The sequence below is a fragment of the Pelecanus crispus genome, chromosome 13 (genome assembly GCF_030463565.1).
Source record: "Pelecanus crispus isolate bPelCri1 chromosome 13, bPelCri1.pri, whole genome shotgun sequence".
NCBI classification, from domain to species: Eukaryota; Metazoa; Chordata; class Aves; order Pelecaniformes; family Pelecanidae; genus Pelecanus; species Pelecanus crispus.
The window spans coordinates 142,088-160,793 of record NC_134655.1 but is presented as its reverse complement, the minus strand read 5'-3'; the positions used below and the strand labels follow the sequence as shown (position 1 = coordinate 160,793).

General features: G+C 69.5%; 2 protein-coding genes across 2 annotated transcripts; one reads left to right on the top strand and one right to left on the bottom strand.

Annotated features, from left to right (window-relative positions):
• Positions 1 to 568: 568 nt before the first annotated feature.
• Positions 569 to 11,592, bottom strand: SHROOM4 (shroom family member 4). The gene is given in 12 exon segments (XM_075720692.1): positions 569 to 838; positions 917 to 1,189; positions 1,811 to 1,991; positions 2,073 to 2,495; positions 2,754 to 3,353; positions 3,793 to 3,854; positions 4,070 to 6,017; positions 6,609 to 6,740; positions 7,429 to 7,544; positions 7,547 to 7,607; positions 7,940 to 8,091; positions 11,467 to 11,592. Coding segments are annotated over 12 exon segments (4,344 nt in total).
• Positions 11,593 to 15,828: 4,236 nt separating this feature from the next.
• On the top strand, positions 15,829 to 17,449 carry BMP15 (bone morphogenetic protein 15). Its single transcript, XM_075720841.1, has 2 exons — positions 15,829 to 16,138; positions 16,674 to 17,449. The coding sequence occupies exons 1-2, from the start codon at positions 15,829 to 15,831 to the stop codon at positions 17,447 to 17,449; spliced, it is 1,086 nt and encodes a 361-aa protein (XP_075576956.1).
• Positions 17,450 to 18,706: the final 1,257 nt, after the last annotated feature.

Here is an 18,706-nt window from a genome sequence, read left to right as displayed (position 1 = left end):
GCCCCGGGGCGGCGGCGAAGGGGTTAAGGACCCGCTGGCCAGGGCCATTGTTTCGGACACAATGGAGAGGAAGAGGATGCCGGGGGCCGAAATTCCTCCAGCTCCCACCGGACAGATGGACGATGGAGGAGCTTGACAAACAGACACGACGGAGGGTGAGGATGGTTTAACCCTTCCAGTCACTGTGTGAGGATGCCCCGGGGCAGCCAAGGGGTGTTTAAGGCACATGGTGCAGCACCAGCTGTGGAACAGACACCGGTGTCCAGGACAAGGTGGAGGGACCCCTGCGGGCACAGAAGACCCGGGGGGGGTGGCAGGATCTGTCCATCTGGTCCTGCTGGGCCACAGGGTGCTGGGTGGCTGTAGAGCCCAGGCAGCTCTGTGGCATGACGCCCCTCTGCCAGTGCTTGGACTGGCACCCCCTCCCCTGCTCGGTAACCGGAAAAATAAATAAAAGGCAGGGGCTGGACAGAGGGACGGATGCAGGGAGAGGCCCCAAGGGGCCAGATCTGCTTTGGCAGCAAGCTGGGGCCACGGCCGGGGTCCTGGGGGAAGGCTGGGCAGGGGGCTAGCAGCCCTTGGGGGCCTGGCCAAGGCTCTCGCGCAGGCAGCGGAGCTGCTCCTGGCCCAGCTTGATCTTCTCCTCCAGCTCCCGCTGCTCGGCGATAAGGGCCGACTTCATCTTGACGAAGTGCTGGTAGTCCTGGAGGTGCTCGGCAGGCAGGTACCGCGCCACCATGGCGCCCACCGCCTCCTCCCGCCGCCCCATGTGCTCCTTCAGCTCTTTGGCATCCTCCAGCTGCGCCGCCAGCAGCCGCTGCTTCTCCCGCAGGGCTACCTGCAGGCGAGACGGGCGGCATTGGCTGGGGGTCCCACGCCTCGATGTCCCGTGGGTGTCCCCCCGTCCCATGCCCACCTTGTCCTCGGCGGGGGCGTGCGGCCCCAGGCTGCCCAGGGCGGTCTCCACCCGGGCCAGGCGCCCCGAGAGGGAGAGCAGGAGGTTGACCACCTTGTCCAGGTCACCCACGAAGAGGCGGTACTTGTCAAACTCCCCTGGAGTGCAGAGGGCTTGCAGGCGGGCGGCCACATCCTCACCCAGCGCCCCATTGGCACTGATGTCCTCCTGCAGCCCCCGCTGCGCCTCCCGCAGCACGGCCAGCTTGCGGCTCAGGCTCTCGATCAGCTGCAGCTGCCGCAGAGAAGGAGTCAGGGGCGACTGGGGCCACCCCCTTGAGACTGGGGGACTTGCACACAAGTGCAGATGCTGCACTGGGCCCCCCAGACCGTGAGCATCTGGCAATGCCCCCAGTCCCGGCAAGCACCTGGCAATGTCTCAGACCTCGTGAGCGTATGGCAATGCCCCCAGTTCCTGTGAGAACCCAGTGATGCCCCCAGTCCCCACAAGCGACCACCGATGCCCCCGGTCCCTGTGAGCATCCGTCAATGTCCCGGTCCCTGCAAGCACTGAGCAATGCCCCTCGTCCGCGCAAGCATCTGGCAATGCCCCCGGTTCCCAGGAGCATCTGGTGACACTCCCAGGCCCCGCAAGCACCCGACAATGCCCCTTGGTCCTTGCAGGCATCTGGCAATGTCCTAGCCCCTGTGAGCACCCAGCAATGCCCCTGGTCCCTGTGAGCACCCAGCAGTGTCCCTCATCCCCATGAGCATCCGGCGATGCCCCTAGTTCCCGTGAGCAACTGATGATGCCCCGGCTCCTGTGAGCACGCGGCAACACTGCAGGTGCCGGGGAGCACCTGGTGATGACAGCGGGGGACCCCGAGGGCATAATCCCCAGCAGTGCCTGCTTTACCTTCTTCTCCACCAGCTCGTGGTCCACCTCCTCCTCCTCTGAGCTCCCCTCCACCACCTCCGGCAGCTCCTTCACCTTGCCGAGCGGCTCAGCTTTGCCTGCTGCCACACCGTAATACGCCGGGTAGGAGGTGGAGCTGGCAGTGCTCCCGGGGGGCGGCGAGATGGGCTCGAAGCCCTGCCTGCGGGGACAGGGGCTCAGCACTGGGGTGGCGGAGCGCAGCCTGTCCTCAGCACGGTGCCTGCTGCCGCGCCAGCCCTACCTGTCCTGCGCCAGGGCCTCCAAGTGCCAGTCCTGCTGGAAATGCTCCCGCCAGGCCTGCCGTTCCCCCACCACCAGCAGCTCACCCATCGCCTCAGTGGCGGTGCTGAGGGGGGCCGAGGGGGCCAGGATGCCAGCCAGGGAGTGGTCCCTGCCCGCCACTTCCCACAGCAGCTCCTCCGAGTCCACGCGGCGGGGCTGGGGCCGGCCCCCCTGGCAGCTCGCCTCCTCCGCTGCTCCAGGGTTGGGCTTGGGTGCCTCCGGGGTGGTGGGGCTGGGACCACCATGCAGGGGCAGGGAGCACTCACCCACCCCACGGGGGCCAGCCCAGCCCCGCTCCTGGTTCCGGCCGAGCCTTTGGGACTGCTCCTCCATCTCCCAGGGGTGCTTCGCCTTCGGCCGCTCCACCCCGGCCCCCGCCGCCCTGCCGACACCCACCCAGGGCCACCCATGTCAGCTCCCCTGCTTGCCCGTGGGGGACGGGACACGCAAGGCCGTGCCTACCCCAGAGAAAGAGGTCAGGGACACCCCCCCACCCCAAGAAAACCCCACAGCCCACCCCAAGGGGTGGATTAAAATGCTCCAATACAGGGTTCAAAGGGCCACATGGCCCCAAAAGCCAACCCGTGCCCAGGCTGTGCCTGCAACCCCACTCCCACCCCTGTGCCGCAGCAGCACTTGCCTGCAAATCTCGGCGCTGCCAGCATCAGGCTCGGGTGTCCTGCGGAGCGATCCGGTGGGCTCAGGTCGGGGCCAGGCGCCTGGCAGGGCTGGGGGCCGAGCAGCATGCCCCCGGGACCGGCCCCCCTGCTCCCCGGTGAGGCTCTGTGACCGCTCACGCACAGCCTCAGCGATGCTGCGGGTTGGCACCGCGGAGGCAGTGAAGGCAGAGCTGTGCCCAGAGCCATCTGGCAGGCGCTGGGACATCCGGCGCTGCCTGTACTTCTCCCAGTTGGGAGGAGGCGGGCGCGGAGGTGGGGGCCCCTTCTTTTTGGGGATGCTGGGGGGGTCCAGCTTGGCACGAAGCAGGTCCCTCTGGTTGCGGCCCCGGGGGCTGGCAGGCTCCAGGTTGAGGTGGCTCTCGGAGAAGGCTCTGCCCCGCAGCGGGCGGTGCAGAGGGTCTGGGGGGCTCTCGGGGGAGCGGGCCAGGCGGTCGCCATCCCATGAGAGGTCGTGCGTGGACGTGGCCCGGTAGCAGGGCGGCCACTCCGGCTCAGTGCTCTCAAAGCAGGGGCGGAAGGCGCCAAGCCTCAGGAAGCCCAGTTGATAGCGGGAGAGCTCGCTGGGGAGAGAAGCAGGCACCCATCCCACCCAGACAGTCACCCCCCGGCAGCTCATGCCCACCCCTGCCTCAGTTTCCCCAGCCGGAGTCACCCAGTCCTGCTGGCGGAGAAAGCTCAGGCTCTCCCGGTGCCCCCGCGCTGGGTACAGCCCCCTGGAGATGCCCCCAGCCCCCTACGGATGGGTAAGGAGGGACCCACCCCCCCACGGGCACCTCCTCGCACACCCGGGCCCTGCTTGCCCAAGGCAGCACGCATCCCCGCTTCGCAGGGCACAGCACAGCTGTGGCCAGGGCATTAAGGGAGATGCTTTGTACATCACCAACCAAAATCACAGCAGTCCCCACGCCTCGCTGGCAGAGGTCCCTGCCGAGTGGCATGCACATCCCAGCACCCCATTGGCACCACCATGGGCCCATGGGTCACCCAGCGTGGGCTCACCTGATGGACTGGCTGGCTTTCCTGGTTATTGCTGGTGGTTCCCACTCATCCAGAGGAAATTCCTGCATGGGGGAAGCAGAGGGAGTGTGAAAGCGGGGTCAGCATCCTCCTCCCCAGCACCCCCTAACCCATCCTCGTCCAGGCACAGTAGGCATGCAGGCAGCCTGCAGGGCCCCCCGTGGGCACAGTACTCCCCACCCCAACCCAGGGTCATGCTCCGGGGGTGCAGGGTGGTGCCCGCGCTGCTCCCCGGCACAGTCCCAGGGGACTCACTCACCGGGACGAAAGCTCTGCGGGGGGACCAGGCGTCGCTCTCCTCCCGCCCGGGGCGGGGGGCCGGGCAGCAGCAGTCAGGGCAGCGTGCCCAGGGCTGGGGGTGGCAGCGGCAGGTGTGACCGCGGGGCAGCGGTGGGGGGCACAAGTCCCCCCCGCAGTAGCGGCAGGGCTCGGGGCGCAGGGGACCCCCATAGGGGTAGGAGAAGCCTCGCAGGTACTCCAGCTCCACCGGCCTCCCCAGCGGCTTGTAGCAGGGGGGCTGCTCCCGGCAGCACTCAGCGTAGGGGCTCGCAGAGCTGGGGCGGCCAGGTGAAGGGGAGCCATAGGGCTGGTCCACGGAGAGGCGGCGGGCATCCTGTCGCTCGGGGCCGGGGGGCTGGAAGGCAGCAGGATCACCTGCTGGGGGCTTGCCGTGCCGGGGCGGCACCGGCCGGCTGCTCTCCTCAAAGAACCGGCGGCGGTCGGCGAAGGGCAGGAGGACAGCCTCATCACCGCCCCGTGGCGGGGAGCTGGGGGCCGCTGGCCCCTGGCCGTAGCCCTCCAGCTCGCCAGGGCTGGGCGAGCGCTGCCGCTGCAGCTTGCGCTCTGGGGACCAGCGCCAGCGGCCCCGGCCCGTCGGCACCGCCCTCTCGGGAGATGGGGGCCCTTTGGGGACTGGCAGCGGGTCAGGGGTGGGGATGCCCCGGTCCCCTGAGTGGCTGGGGTTCCTGTTGTCCTCGCTCTGTGCGGGGCTGAGACACTCAGCCGGGGCGCAGGGTCCTTCTGCCGGCGTGTTGCCCTCGGGGGGCTCGTCCGCCTCCTCCACCGGCTCCTCGCCGGGCGGCGGGGCACCGGGACCCCGACTCTTCTGCAGCTGGGCCTTGCGCCGCTGGATCTCATTGCGCAGGCTGGTGGCGAAGCGGTCGCTGCGGCGGCGCATCTGAGCGGAGCGGTGTGGAGGTCCCCCAGCCCGCCGGCCTCTGGCCCGGCTCTCCTCCTCCGCCGGCCCCTCAGTGCTGCGCGCCGGGCTGGCCCCCCGCCCGTCCTGCCCGCAGGCTCGCTGCGGTTCGGGGCAGCAGTGGCAGGGTGGCAGGCGGCGGCAGGGTTCCGGGCAGAGCGCGGGGTCCTGGGCAGCCCCCGCGGCCCCCGGCCATCTGCCCTCGGGGTGCAGCGGGGAAAGGGTCCAGTGGTGCCCATCAGGGGCCGGCGAGGCTCGCTCACTGCCGGTGCCTACCTGCATAGAGCGGAGCTGTGAGGCCAGCAGCTGCTCGGGAGCACTGTGCCGGTGCGGTGCATGGCCCTTGAGGGGGGACAGCAGCAGGTTGTCCCCCACCGCCGTGTCATCGGGCACTCGGTGCATGCCGCCGTCCAGGTATAGCCGGTCGCCAGGCTCCGTGCTTTCCCCCAGGAGCGGCTCAGCCGGGCACCGGTCTGGATGGGAGCTCAGCATGTAATACTGGTCGGTGGAGAGACGGTCCTTCGTGGGGTACGGCACCGGCGTCCTCCTGCCTGCTGCCTCTGCCTCCCCGTCCCTCTGGCAGAGGAAGGTGTCAGAGATCCACCGGCCCTTGGCGTGCAGCATGTCTGCTGACACAGACACCCGGCGCCTGTCCCCTCCGCCGGACGGGGCTGCCCGCAGGCTGTCCCTCCTGACGGGGGGTTGGGGGGGCACGGGTGCCCGCCAGGCCTCGGGGTGCCGGCTGGCAGACGGCTCAGCCCCCGTGGTCAGGTAGCGCCCGTCGGGGGGCTTGCAGGGGCCTTGGGAGCCCGAGTCAACAGAGGCGGCCTCCTCGGGGCGGAAGGAGAGGGCGCAGTCAGAGGCGATGGAGCTGGCGGAGAAGGAGCTGTAGGCAGAGTCCCGCTTGCTGTGGTACATGCCCTGGTCAACAGGTGAGGGGTCCCCTTCATAGTAGGCCTGGCCAGGCTGGTCCAGGCTCTCCATGCTCCCGATGGAGCTGCTCCGGTCGGTGCTGCAGTGCCGGGACAGCGGGTTCCACTGCAGGGACAGCTCGCTGCCGCCCGGCCCCACACCGGCGTTAGGCGCGCCTGCCGCCCCCCCCCCCCCCCCCAGCTCCCTGCCAGCCCCTCCGATGGGCACAAGATCCCAGGGGGCCAACGCCCCCCACCACACACACCCCTCCCCGGGATAGGGGGGCACAGGCTGGTGCAGACCCAACCCGCCCTTCACCCCCGGGTTTGGGGGCAGCACCAAGGGCTGCCCCGGTGCTGGCAGGGGGAGCGGGCAAAGGGACACAGGGCGTGCGTGGCTCCGGCCACTCGGGACCTGGCTGCTCTGGCAGGGAGGGCACTGGGACTCGGCAGCTCCTGGCCGGCTCCGGCGGAGCCACCGCCCCTTCCTGCCGGGAGCCGATGAGTAAACAGGCAGGGGAAAGGGCAGTGCGGCGGCAGGACACGGGGGGATGCCTGACAGAGGCATGGGGCAAGCAAGCGAGCACCCACCCCGCACCCCCCCCCCCGCCCCGACCCAAGCGGGTGCCTCGTCCGCCCCCTCCCCTTGTGCGGTCGCACGGGTGCCCCTTGGGGTGGGCCGGGGGTCTCACCTGACATCACACCCCGAGGGCCAGGAGAGGCTGAAGGCGTCAGCAGGGCAGTGCATGGCGGGGGCGTCGGGGCGGCTTTCGGAGAGCTTGGCCACGTGCCAGGAATGGGGCCGGAGGACGGGCACGCTCCTCCTGCCAAGAGCAACAGCAGGAGAGGACAAGAATGGGGAGGAAGCCGGGCTGAGGAACCGGGGCTGAAGTCACTTCCTACGGGGCTTCCTGTCCCCCCCAGGCCAGCGCCCGCCCGAGGGGGACGGCGTCGAGGAGGGTCCAGCCCTGCCAGCACCCGGCGCCGGGCAGGGGGATCCCACGGTTTCCCCCCACTGCCGGGGCTCCCCTGCCTGCGGCGTCCCTGCTGCCAGCATCAACAGGGGACCGAGGACGTGGCCCCAGTGCAGCCCACGGGCAATGCCCCAGCAGGGCAATGGTCCCTGCTGGGACTGGACCAGCTCCACGGGCACACCAAGGGACCCTGGGGCCACATCTGTGTCCCCACCGCAAGCCTGACCTTCCCCCCTTGTTCCTTGGTCCCTCAGCATCTGCAGCAAGCGCCGGCCACATCACGTCCCCAGGGAGGGGTCCTGTGCCAGGCCACATCCCACCCCCTGTGCCAGGTAGCTGTGGGGGTCTCCAGTCCCCCCAGCGCATGCAGGCAGAGATGTCCAGTGCCCCCGCACAGACATACGGGCAGATGCCACCTCCTGTACCCCCCAAGTGCCCGGTGCTGCCCCAGCACCTGGCAGGTGGGCAGGGAGGGCGGCAGGGATGAGCTGCAGGGTCAGCACAGGAGTCCCTACCCCGCCAGAGCCCCCAAACTCACCATGGATGATGCTGAGCCCCGGCACAGCCCCGTGGCACCCCCTGCCCCGTGGGCAGTGCCCCGTGCTGCCCCAGACCCTGAGCGCTGCCGGAGCTGGAGCCCGGTCGCGATGCAGCCAGGGAGTGGATGCGGGCCGGGGGGCGGGGGGCTGCTGCAGGGCCCGGCCCTGCCTCTCCTTCCTTTCCCAGGCAGAGAGCAGGCAGGCAGGCAGGAAGGGAGAGGAGCGGCCACGCTCGAGGATACCGCCCAGCAAGGGGGCGGCGAGCCCGCCGCACTGCCCTGGCTCTGCTGGCAGCACACAGGGCTGGGGAACCCCCACCCACCATGGGGTGCCGGCAGCCATGGTGGGGCTGCCCCCCATCCCGTCCCATCCCATCCCATCCCAGCACAGGGCACCTCCAGGCTGGAGACACGGACGCTGCCAGGCTCCCACCAGTCCCCCGGGCAGATGATGCCCCCCAGCCTTGGTGCCACTGTCCCCCCTGCCCTCCCCACCCGCAGCAATGCCAACCTGCGGACGATCATCTTCAGGGTACGGTAGGAGCCTTTGATGAGGATCAGGGCCTCCTGGCGAGACCCGTACAGCGGCGTCCCGCTGATGTTCACCAGCTCGTCACCCGGCTGCAGCTGGCGCGACAGCGCGGCCTTGCCCCCGTCCTCCACCTGGGTGACAAAGAGGGGCGTCAGGGGGGGCACGGCCCCCCAGAACACCCCGGGGAGTGTGCCACTGCTGCCAGGTGCTAGGGGAGAAAGAGGCTTCAGAAAGCGGGTGCCTGCACCCCAGGCACCACGGAGGGATCTGCGACACCAGGCTCCCCCCCTACCCTGGTCACATGAATTTATGAGCAAGGAAAGGGCATCAGGGAGGGGGGAAGAAAAATGTCCCGTCCCAGCAGATTCCCCCGCAGGCGCGGGCAGCACAAGGGCCCTTTGTCCGGCATGGATGCCAGCCCCCCGCCGCTGCTCCCAGCCCCGCATCAGCCCTGCCCAGGCACCCGCGGTTGTTTCAATGGCCGAAGGATTCCATCACGCCATGTGCACCCAGGGGAGCCAACAGCAGGGCAATTGCTGAGCTGTGCCCGGCCCTGGCACGCAGCTACCCCATCCTGGCACCCACAGCTGAACTGAGCCTGGCACCCCGTACCACCACGGCTTGGAGGACACAGGGCCATGGTGCTGCCGGCACGGAGGGGTCCCAGCTTGTCCCCTCTGCCCCAGCAGGTAGGTGCAGCGCGGGCAGCCCTCGGCAGCGCCCAGCCGAGGCAGGCAGAGCACCCAGTGCTGGCACTCATTTCTGCCCACCCTGCCGCTCCTGACAGCCGGGGATCACCATGCCCAGCCCCTCACACCACAGGGCTGGCAAGCGAGCCTGGCTGCTGGGCTGCGTGGTGGCAGTGGCATGGAGCATGCAGGCGCGTGGGGCAGGACCTGGGGTGCCCCGTGCCCCCCATGCCCAGCATGGCTGCGGAGCCTGACCTGGCCGGACCCTACAGCCGCCTGCAGGGTGACGGGCAGAGCTGCCTGGCCCCATGACAGGGCTCCTGCGCCCACCCTGCCCACGGGCTCCTCACCCTGCCCTGCCGCTCCGAGCCCGGCAGAGAAACAAGATCTGCCCGCAGTGCCTAAAGCATCGTCTCTGCAGCCCAGCCTGGGCGTCAGCCAGGCCCCAGTGCCAGGGGGCACCTGCAGCTTCCCAGCAGGCCAGCCACCACGCACGTGCCCCCAGGCACCCCTTCCTAGCCCTGGTGCCAGGCAGGGCTCAGGGGACATCCCCCTGCCCGTGGGCAGCATGGCACTCGGGGACCCAAGCCTCCTGCCCAGCCTGGCACTGCCCCACGGCTCTGCCTGGCACAGCAGTGCCCAGCGCCCCACAGCTCTCCCATTTTTTCAGGGACCTGGGGATTGCAAAGCCATGCTCAGGCTGAGCACAGCTGCCTTCCTGGCACAGGGTGCCAGCTGCCTGCAAGGGCTCCCGGTCCCACCATGCGCTCACTGGAGCACCCGGCTTTAACCCCTGCCATGCCGCTGCCCACCACACGCAGCTCCAGCAGAGCAGGCAGGCAGGGCAGGCTGCACCTTCACCCCAGTCCTCTGCCCAGCCACGCAACCCACCCTGTCCTGCCTCCCACAGCCACGGGGCTGAGTCAGTGGTGACGCCCCCCCCCCCCCCCCGCCCCGCCCAGTGCAGGACACTGCCAGGGCTGCACCCGCGTCTGGGCCACCACGGGTGCCAGGACGGACATGGCTCAGTCCTGGCATCGCTCATCAGGAGCTAAATCTGGCACAAACAGCCCCTTGTTCTGCCTTCACCACCAGCGAACTCAGCGCTGGCAGCCAAACCCGCTGCCTGCTGCCCTGCCTGGCTGGGCCAGCCCTGGGCACCTCCCCAGTGCCACCCCTGGTGTTCACTCTGGGCCCTAATGGTGATCAACAGCTGGCTCACAGGAATCTCTGCCTGCCCCAGGAGAGACTTGACTGAGAAGGAGTCACAGCCACGGCAGTGCCCGAGCTGACCTCCCTCCTTGCCTCCAACGTGCCCGGGGGGGGCCCTGTGCCGGGGGGTGCTCAGCAGCCCCACGGAGCCCATGCCAGCCCTGCTGTGGGACTCTGCCGCAGGAAAGGATCCCACCCAGAGCAGGCTCAGAGGCCAAACTGTCTCACCGAATGCCGGGAGCCCCTTCTCCTTTCCGGCGCGGGGCCTGGGGCCCCCCGCGCCACAGGCGGGGGCTGCCCTCTCCCCGCACGGGCCGGCACGCACACACCTCGGCCGGCCGCGGCCTCGGAGCGGGCGCCCCGGGGGACCCTCCCCTGAATGCACAGAGCGCTGGAACAAGCCCCCTTTGTCTGCAGAGCACACGCGGCGGCGGCGGCCCGGCCGGGGGAGTGCGAGGGCCGGCACCCCCCGGCTCGCCAGGACCCCCCCCCGCCATTCTCAGCAGCGGTGGGGAACGTCCCCCACTATCCCCTGCTCCAGCAGCCGGCGGGCCCACGGCACCCACCGCCCCGCGGCCCGGCAGCGAGTCGGGGGGCGGGCAGCGGCCCCCCCCCCCGGCCCCCGGCAGGGCCCCGGCTCCCGCCCGCCGGCGGCGGCACCCCGGGGCGCAGGGCAGGGACCGGAGCCACTTTTCCAGCTCCCCCAGCCAGACCGCGCTCCCCGCGTCCCGGCGCGGGGCGTGGAGGGCCCCGGGGGGCAGCCGGCCCGGCTCGGGGCAGGGCGGCAGCCCCGGAGCCGCGGCACAGCCCGGCCCGCCAGCACCCCGGGCCCGGCGGGAGGGTCGCTCCGGGCGGGCAGGCGGCCGAACCCGCCCGGTGACAGGGGCTGGGCGGGGGGACGGGGGGACGCGGCGCCCCCGGCTGCTGCCCGGCTCCCAGCGGGTTTCCCAGGAGGGACTCGGTGACCCCCTGCGCGCCGGGACGGCGCGGCCGTGGGGCCCCACCCTCGCTCTCCCCGCTCCCGGCTGCAGCAGGGACCCGGGCGGCCGCACCGCACCCCGGCACCAGCCCCCCCCGGCCCGGGCACGGCCCTGCCCAAGCGCTTCGGGGCGGCGGGACGGGGCGGACTGCGGTCCCCCCCCCGTGGCCCCCAGCGTCCCCGCAGAGCGGGTCCCGGGGGTGCCCGTGGGCGCGGCACCCACGGGTGGGCACACGAAAGGGGGGGGGGGGGCTGCGCCCCGTGGGACGGGACGGGACGGGGGGAGAGGTGGGGGCCGCCCCCGCCGCCAGCCCAACGGATGTGCCGGAGGAATTTCTTCCTGCCGCCGGGCCTGGGCCGGGCCCTCCGCCCCCTCAGCCCCCGCGGTCCCCGCTCCCACTCTCCCCCACGGCGCGGGGTGTCGGGTCGCGGGAGGATGCGGGTGCGGGCGACCGCCACGGCCCCGCGCCGGGACACGCGAGCCCACGGCCGGGGCTCCCCGCGCCCCCAGCGCCGCCGCGCACCGGGACCGGGGTCCGGCCGCCCCCGCGCCCCGCCACGGGCCGGAGGCCCCTCGCGGGGGGATGCCCCGCAGCCCACGCGGGACCGCGTCCGGCGGCGCCTACCTTGGAGACGATGAGGGGCTCGCCGTGCTCCAGCCCGCCGCGCAGCGTGAAGCCCCAGGGCGCGCCCCCCTGCAGCTGCACATGCACGAACTGGGGGGCGCCGGGCCGGCCCTCGGCCCGCTCCATGGCCGCTACCGCCCCATCCCGGCCCGGCCCGGCCCCGCACGGCGGAGGAAATGACACCCCTGCCCGCCCGGGCTGAGCGGCGCGGAGCCGAGCGGCGGGGCGGGGCCGGCACCGGGGCTGCTCCGCCGCCGCCAGTGAGGCGCGGGGGGACGGCGGCGATCGGCACGGCTCGGCTCGGCACGGGTCGGCACGGCACGGCACGGCACGGCTCGGCTCGGCACGGCTCGGCCCGGCCCCGCACGGCTCGGCCCGGGACGGCGGAGGAAATGACACCCCTGCCCGCCCGGGCTGAGCGGTGCGGAGCCGAGAGGCGGGGCGGGGCCGGCACCGGGGCTGCTCCGCCGCCGCCAATGAGGCACGGGGGGACGGCGGCGATCGGCACGTGTCGGCACGGCACGGCTCAGCTCGGCGCGGCTCGGCTCAGTGCAGCACGGCACGGCTCGGCACGGCTCGGCGTGATGCGGCGCTGCTTGGCACGGCGCGGCACAGCATGGCGCGGCATGGCATGGCACGGCACGGCTCGGCACAGCGCGGCACAGCATGGCACAGCATGGCACAGCTCTGCATGGGCCTGCACAGCACTGCACAGCGAGGCACAGCATGGCACAGTTCAGTTTGTCACAGCACAGTTCGGCTCAGCATGGCACAGCTTGGCTTGGCAGGGCTCAGCTCAGGCACAGCACAGCTTGGCTCAGCACAGCATGGCATGGCACGGCACGGCTCAGCACGACATGGCTCAGCATGGCACGGCACAGGTCGGCACGGCTCAGATCAGCACTGCATGGCCCAGCACTGCATGGCCCTGCACAGCACAGCGCAGCTAGGCACAGCATGGCACAGCTCAGTTTGGCACAGCTCAGCTTGGCTCAACTAGGCACAGCGCGGCTTGGCTCAGCATGGCATAGCACAGCATGGCACAGCTGGCTTGGCATGGCTCAGCTCAGCTAGGCACAGCACAGCTCAGCTTGGCATGGCTCAGCACAGCATGGCACAGCTTGGCTTGGCACGGCTCGGCTCAGCCCAGTTCAGCACAGCCATGGCACAGCTCGGCTCATCACAACTCAGCTCAGCTCAGCATGGCATGGCATGGCTCAGCACAGCTCATGGCACAGCTTGGCACGGCTCAGCTCATGGCGTGGCTCAGCACACAATGGCACAGCACAGCACCGTGCTGCTCAGCTCAGCTTGGCTTGGCATGGCATGGCTCGGCCCAGGGACCTGCACTGAGCTGTTTGGCTCAGCTTGGCACAGCCCAGCCAGCACGGTTCAACTCAGTCCAGCTCAGCCCAGAATGGCATGACATGGAGGGCTGGCACAGTTCAGTTCAGCGTGGCACAGCACAGCTCAGCCTGGCACAATTTGGCTCAGCTCAGCGTGGGATGGCAAGGGGGCCAGCACGGGTTGGCTGACCCAGCATGGCTTGGCCCAGCACGGTTCAGTGCAGCTCAGCTGGGTTGGCACATTCTGGCTTGGCTCGGCGCAGCATGGCACAGCATGGGGCTGGCATGGTTCAGCTCGGTACAGTATGGTACAGCCAGGTGCCTGTCCTGGTTTGGCTCCACGTGGCCTGGCCCTGTTTTGCTCAGTGCAGTTCAGCTTGGGTTGACGTGGGCAAGCAGGGCTGGCACGGTTTGGCTCAGCACAGCATGGCCTGGCCTGGCTTGGCTTGGCTTGGCCTGGCACGGTTCAGCACAGCGTGACCTGGTTTGGCCCGGCACAGTATGGCCTGGCACGGTTCAGCACAGCGTGACCCGGTTTGGCCCAGCACAGTATGGTGCTGTGAAGGACCAGCATCATTAGGGCCAGCTCAGCACAGCTCAGCCTGGCGCAGCACGGCTCGGCTTGGCACAGCTCAGCCCAGCGCAGCAGCGCGGTGTGGCCGGCAGTTTGGCAGCGCTCATGTGGGTGTGAGGGGGTGCCTGCTCAGGTGGCCGTGGGGTGATGCAGCACCCACCCGCCCCTCCCCGGGCAGAAGGTTCCCCATGGCACCCCGCCCCGGCAATCACGCGGGCGCCATGACCCCTGCTGCCTGCAGGCAAGCACGCGCTGCCGGCTCCCATCCGGCCTGCCCGTTCTGGCCCCCACCCTGTCCTGCCAGACACCCCGGGACACGTGTGGAAGCACGACCATGCTTCACCTCCACCTTTCCCCCAGCAGATCCAGGAGGGGCTGCTGTGCCCCTTTGGGGAAACTGAGGCAGGGGAAGGAGGCAGTGGGTGGCAGCTGGGGGCGGTGGGAGTGGATCAGCACTGGTTCCCGGGGGAGCCCCAGAGTCCTGCTCCTCCCCTTCCCGCCCGGGGCCCGGCTCTTACTCATCTCCTTCCCAGACAACACAGCCGGCCCGGAAAACTTTGCCCTGCCAGCAACACCCGTGGCCCCCGGCTGCCTGCTGGCTGGGCGGGTGCTGCGCCGTGGCCCAGGAGGGTGGGCTTGCTGTGCCGGGCTGGCGAGCTGCCCCCAGGGTTGCTCAGCCCCGGCGCAGGAAGGGTCCCTTGAGTTTTTCTTGGCAGCCCCCATCCACCTGCGCCTGCCTTGAACCCTGCCTGCGCCCTGTCCAGCCTGGCTGCGGGCAGCCCGGTACACGTGCCCTGTCTTCATGCCGGGGTGTCCCAGGGCACAGGGATGGGGTAGTCCCCGGGCTGTTTGTGGTGCTGGACCCCACCCAGCAGCAATGCACAGCCCCCCTTTCATGGCCTCGACACGTCCACCCCTGGCCTGACCCTCCTCTCCCCCGTGGCCTTGCTTGGCCCCTTGCCGTGCCCTCGCCCCCCATGGCTGGCTCCTGCCATGCCCGGACTTTTCCCAGCCTTCGCCAGGCTCGACTGCCCCCGTGCCCTTTCCCAAATGAGTAACCAGGGCTGCCCAGCCAGGCGTGAGGTCTCTGCACCCTGGCTCGTCATGTGGCCCCATGCGCCATTAAGCACCGCATCCCCCCCCCACCCCGGCACCACCCACACATGGCCCTCCCAGCCCTTACTGCTGGGCCCAGCTGGTACCAGGAAGGGTGGGCAGCACCCAGGGCAAGGCAGGCACCAACACACCCCCCCAGCTCCCCCAATGTCCCTATGCCTGCACTGGTGGTTCCCAAACACAGTATCCCCCCCGGCCCCTTCCATCCCAGCAGAGCAGCAGTGTCCCATGGGGCTGGGCACTGCAACAGGTGCTCTGCCAGGGGCATGCCCACGGCTGCCTGCGCCCCGCTCTGTGGTGCACCCACAGAGCCTGCCTCAGGCAAGCACCACGTAGCCACAGAGTGGCACCGGGGCTGGGGAGCAATGTCCCCTGTAAGGGCAATGCCTCAAATGACCCGTGCCAGCGAGAGGGTGGGCATCGCCCTCGCAACCCCTCAGCCTTGGGCAGGTGCTGGAGACAGACCTCGGAGCTGGGACAGCCAAGCCTGGTGAAGCTGCGGGCATGGTGATGCCCGTGGTGTGGGTACCACCGGCTGACCCGGCTGCACTCAGCGCCGCTTGGCTCCACGTGGCTCTGCCCACCCGTGCGCCTCAGTGCCACGCTCGCTGGGCTTGATGCTCATCTCAGCTGGGGACAGTGAGGCACTGGGCAGCCTGGCTGTGCCGTGAGCCGGTCTGGGAGCAGACCCACAGGCTCCGTGCATGCGCTGGGCAGTGCGTACCAGCTTGCGGCAATGGGCACAACGGTGCCAAGCCTGCGGCCGGGAAGCTGGGGGCGGGGGAGGAGCTGGAGGGGCTCTCCCCGCAGCAGAGCACCCCGCCGGGCTCCAGCCTCCCTCCCCTGGGATCCAGGCAGCTCCTGGCCCTTTAAACCCTGATTAGGGCCATGCCTTTAAAATGAGCGCCGCGGGCCGGGATCTCTCACCCCGCAGGAGGAGGCCGGCCAGGAGCAGGTGGGCTGAGCGAGCTGGTTCTCCCCACCCACCCCACCTCACCCCCACTCCCCCGCCCCGGCACCCTTACAGCCCCTGTAGCCAGGCTCCTGTCCGGCTGGCTTTGCCCCGGGTCTGGGTTTTAGTCTAGAATTTGCACCCCTTTTTTGCGTACAGATCCCCCCCCACCTTTCTGTTCCTGTGCCAAGCTGAAGCAGCTGGCATGGTTGTCCTGGCTTGATAGCAGCTGGCACTACCCTGGGGTCTCCTTTTGCTGGTGCCCGCGACCAGCTCTGCCTCTCCAGGGGGGAGAAGCATGACTGCAGGCTCCCCCTAATTCTGCAGCCGGCCAGCCCCACCTTGCCCCACTCATCCACCCCCCCACACCTATCATGGCTTTGCTCCACCCCTTCACCAGCCTCCTCCTCCTCCTGGCTGTGCCCCTTTCCCGGGCTGCAAACCAGTCCCCGCTGCCCCCCGGCTCCCTGCCCGCCCTGCCCCTCCTGCAGGCACTGCAAGTGCGGGCACCAGGCGGCCGGGGCTGGCGAGCAGGGCCAGTAAGTGGGCAGCCCCTGCGCTACATGTTGAACCTGTACCGGCGTGCCGCTGACCGCGAAGGGCGACCGCGCCACGGCCGCAGCCTGGGCACCAACACCGTCCGCCTGGTCCGGGCCAGTTCCCACGGTGGCCAGCCCTGGGCAGGTGAGGAGCAGGCGGGCACCAAGAGCGGTACGGGGGCTTAGTGGAGCCGGTGGGGTGGGCTTGAGCACTGGGGGGGGTCTCTGCCTGCCTCCTTCCCCCTCTTTACAGTGTCCTGGCCAGGGCTGGCACATCCTGTGCCCTGCGGGGCTGTGCTTGGTCGTGGGGTCCCCCTTGGCAGGGGGCCCAGGCTCTCCCAGCCCCAGGGGTGAGATGGGCAAGGGCATCGCTAGCCCCACGTGCCCCTCTCCCCTTCCCATCCTGCCCAGTGCTGTGCCAGGCCAGTGGTGTTGCTGCAGAGGATGGGAATTGTCCCAGATGCGCTCTGCCCTTCACGCTGCTAGCAAGCCACAATACATGGCTGCTGTTTGCCGAGGCTCCTGCCTCGTGCTGGGACACCTGGCTGTTACGGGCTTTGAGGGCCATGATGCCACAGGCTCTGCTGCACCATGCGGGGCTGCAGCAGCACCCTGGGAGAAGGCTGCGCTGGCACCCTGCCTGCTGTACCGGGCGGCCACTGACTGCTGCTTCCCCGCAGGTCGCTGGTATGTGCAGCCCCTCACCTACCGCCTGGAGGGCCAGCCCGAGGCCGAGCACCTCCTCCGAGCCACCATGGTCTACCTGCCCAGCCTGCCACTGGCCCGTGGTCGCCTCCTCTGCGCCCTGGAGCTGGCAGCCACTGGCGAGGCACCTGGGGCACTGCTCAGCCCTGCTGCCCACCCCCGCCATGGCTGGGCTGAAGCAGATGTCACCCCTTACCTGGTGCTGGGGAACGGCAGCGCGGGAAGCCTGGCACTGCAGCATGTCTGTGTGCGTGCCGGCCGGGTGGGGGGCCACGATGCTCCAGTGGCCCCCAGCCACCCCTTCCTCCTCCTCTACCTCAATGATACCCGGGCTGGGCTGGCACCTCCGGTGGCAGAGCCCCACCGGCACCGTCGAGACACGGGGACGCTGGCCCACGACCTGCCCAGCTACCTGCGGGAGCAGGGAGGGGAGAAGAGTGACTGCTCCCTGCGCCCCTTCCCCGTCAGCTTCGCCCAGCTGGGCTGGGACCACTGGATCATCGCTCCCCACCGCTACAACCCACGCTACTGCAAGGGTGCCTGTCCCCGCCTGCTCCGCTATGACTACCACGCGCCCAACCATGCGGTGGTGCAGAGCTTTGTCCATCAGCTGGTGGATGCCAACGTGCCCCGGCCCTCCTGCGTCCCCTACCGCTACAGCCCCATCAGTGTCCTCATGATTGAGCGTGATGGCGGCATCCTCTACAAGGAGTATGAGAACATGATCGCAGAGTCCTGCACCTGCCGGTAATGCCCGCTGCCCTGGCATGTCACCCCCAGGCTCTGCCTGTCCCTGCCGGATCTGGACTTCAGGGTTTGTCTTGCTCTGCCTGGGGCGGGTTCGTCCCCCCTCCCTGCATGGCACTGCTCTGTGGGAAGGTTTTACAATGGCATTTTTATGTAAATTGTAGGTTTTTAAAGGCAGGAGCCTATGCTGGGGCGGTTGCCCCATGGCATCTGTCCTTCCTGCAGCCCCACGGCCGCTGCCTGTTTTTGGGGGGCGGGAGGGCTTGGCCTAATGCTCCCGGAGAAGAGCTGGGTCTCTGGACTGGAGCATGAAGCTCTTAGGAGGTTGCTGGGGGTCTTCTGGCGGAGCCAGGGTAGGGAGGGAGAGCGGTCCAGCTGTCCCCGTGCTTGGCACCAAGCTGGTGCTGTCAGTATCCAGTGCAACCCTGCCTGTGGGATTCCTTCCCAGCTCACATGCACCCAATCCTGTCCAGTCCCAGCTGTGGTGGCATCTCACTGGGCTGGGAATTGGGCTGGGGGAGGGAAAGCCCCTCTCCTCCCCTGTGGTTCTGCTCTGGGGGGCTGTGAGAACTGGAGGGACCTGAGCTGCCAGGTCTGCTCCCAGTGCTAGGGCCAGGCAGCTGCCTGTGTTGGGCTCTGCCCACTGCTTCCTCTGCCACCCCTGTCCTTCACTTCCTTGGCTTGCCCTCTAGCAGGGCTGGGGTCTCGCCCTATCCCAGGGGTTGGACTCCTGTTGCGGTGTCCCTCTGCCTTCTTGCACCCTTGCTGTCCCACGGGGCTTGGGTTCTGCTGGGCTCCTGGCCTGTCCCCATTCCCGGAGGGGTCGGTCCTGCTCCCAGCACCCCTGCTGCCTGGCTTTCCTCTATTTATTGCTGACTGTGTAAGTAAATAAATTGATGGATTTTGCTAAAGACCATCTTGGCCTGTTCTTGCTCTGTCCCTGGGGTGCAGCAGGTGCCCCCCAGGACAGGCTGGCATAGGCTGTGCTTGCACTGGAGGGGGTGGGTGCTGCTCCCTGCTGTGTGCAGGGGGTAGATCCCAGCTGGTTCGAGCAGGAGCAGGGACCAGAGGCTGCCCTGGGGCAGGGGGGACCAGATGTGGCTGCAGGCAGCTGCCTTGGTGGGGCTGGGGACAAGAGATGCCCCACATTCCTCTATATGGGGCATCTCCTGGCTGACCGTGGGGGGCCAATGAGCTGGGTCTCCCTGGGCTGTCTGTCACCGTGGCCAAGGCATTTGACTGCCAGGGTTATTTTGGGAAG